This window comes from Haliaeetus leucocephalus, unplaced genomic scaffold (genome assembly GCF_000737465.1).
Source record: "Haliaeetus leucocephalus isolate CR32 unplaced genomic scaffold, Haliaeetus_leucocephalus-4.0 Scaffold626, whole genome shotgun sequence".
Classification (NCBI taxonomy): Eukaryota; Metazoa; Chordata; class Aves; order Accipitriformes; family Accipitridae; genus Haliaeetus; species Haliaeetus leucocephalus.
The window spans coordinates 1,489,881-1,490,618 of NW_010973062.1; the positions used below are offsets into that span (position 1 = coordinate 1,489,881).

Here is a 738-nt window from a genome sequence, read left to right on the forward strand (position 1 = left end):
GCTTTCCTTCTCCTCACCCTCCCCCACCGCCCTGCCCCAGCTCGGCGTCCCGCCGCTGCCCCTCCCAACCCGCACCGCCCCACCACGCCTCTGACCGATCACCGGCGTGATTGCCAGAGCCGCCCGCCAATGAAAGTGCCCTCCGGAGCGTCTCCCCGCCTCTGCCTCCCGCCTCCGGCCCGGAGGCCGCACCAATGAGACAAGAGGAGACAAATCCCCAGTTCGGGGACGGTTGTTTCAGTCGCCCTCCCCGCCTCGCTCCGAGTCGCCAGAACGTCACAGAGAAAGCAGGCCAATCGAAGGCGAGGTCCCGTCCGCCGCAGCCAATGGGAGCGTTCGAGAGGGCGGCTGGCGCGGCCGGCCCCAGGGGGGAGCCGGGAGCTAGAGCGCGGCGGCGGCTGTGGCGGCTGTGGCTCCGCCCCCTCTCCCTCCGCTGGCGGCGAGGCCGGCTTTCCCCCTCCCCGCCTCCCTGTCCCCGCCCGGCCGGCCTCGCTCTCTTTCCCTTTCGCAGCAATGGCGGCGACGGCGGAGCAGGAGCAGCAGCAGTTCTACCTTCTCCTGGGCAACCTGCTCAGCCCAGACAATGCGGTCCGCAAGCAGGCCGAGGTAACGGGTCCGCCTCGCCCCGGACCTTGGGCGCCAAGCCGGCCTGTCAGACCTCCCGGACCTTGCCGGGGCGGAGGGGGGGGGTGAGGGCGAGGGCGAGGGAGGGCAGGGAGGCGGCGGCGGAGCTCGGCC

General features: G+C 72.5%; 1 protein-coding gene across 1 annotated transcript in view; it reads left to right on the forward strand.

The window, feature by feature from the left end:
• The first annotated feature begins 470 nt into the window (after positions 1–470).
• IPO5 (importin 5) overlaps positions 471–738 on the forward strand; it is a 45,809-nt gene continuing 45,541 nt past the window's right edge. Inside the window, exon 1 of the mRNA XM_010578290.1 lies at positions 471–606. Within this exon, the coding sequence (XP_010576592.1) occupies positions 514–606 (93 nt within the window). The 5' untranslated portion in view covers positions 471–513. The remainder of the gene's footprint in view (positions 607–738) is intronic.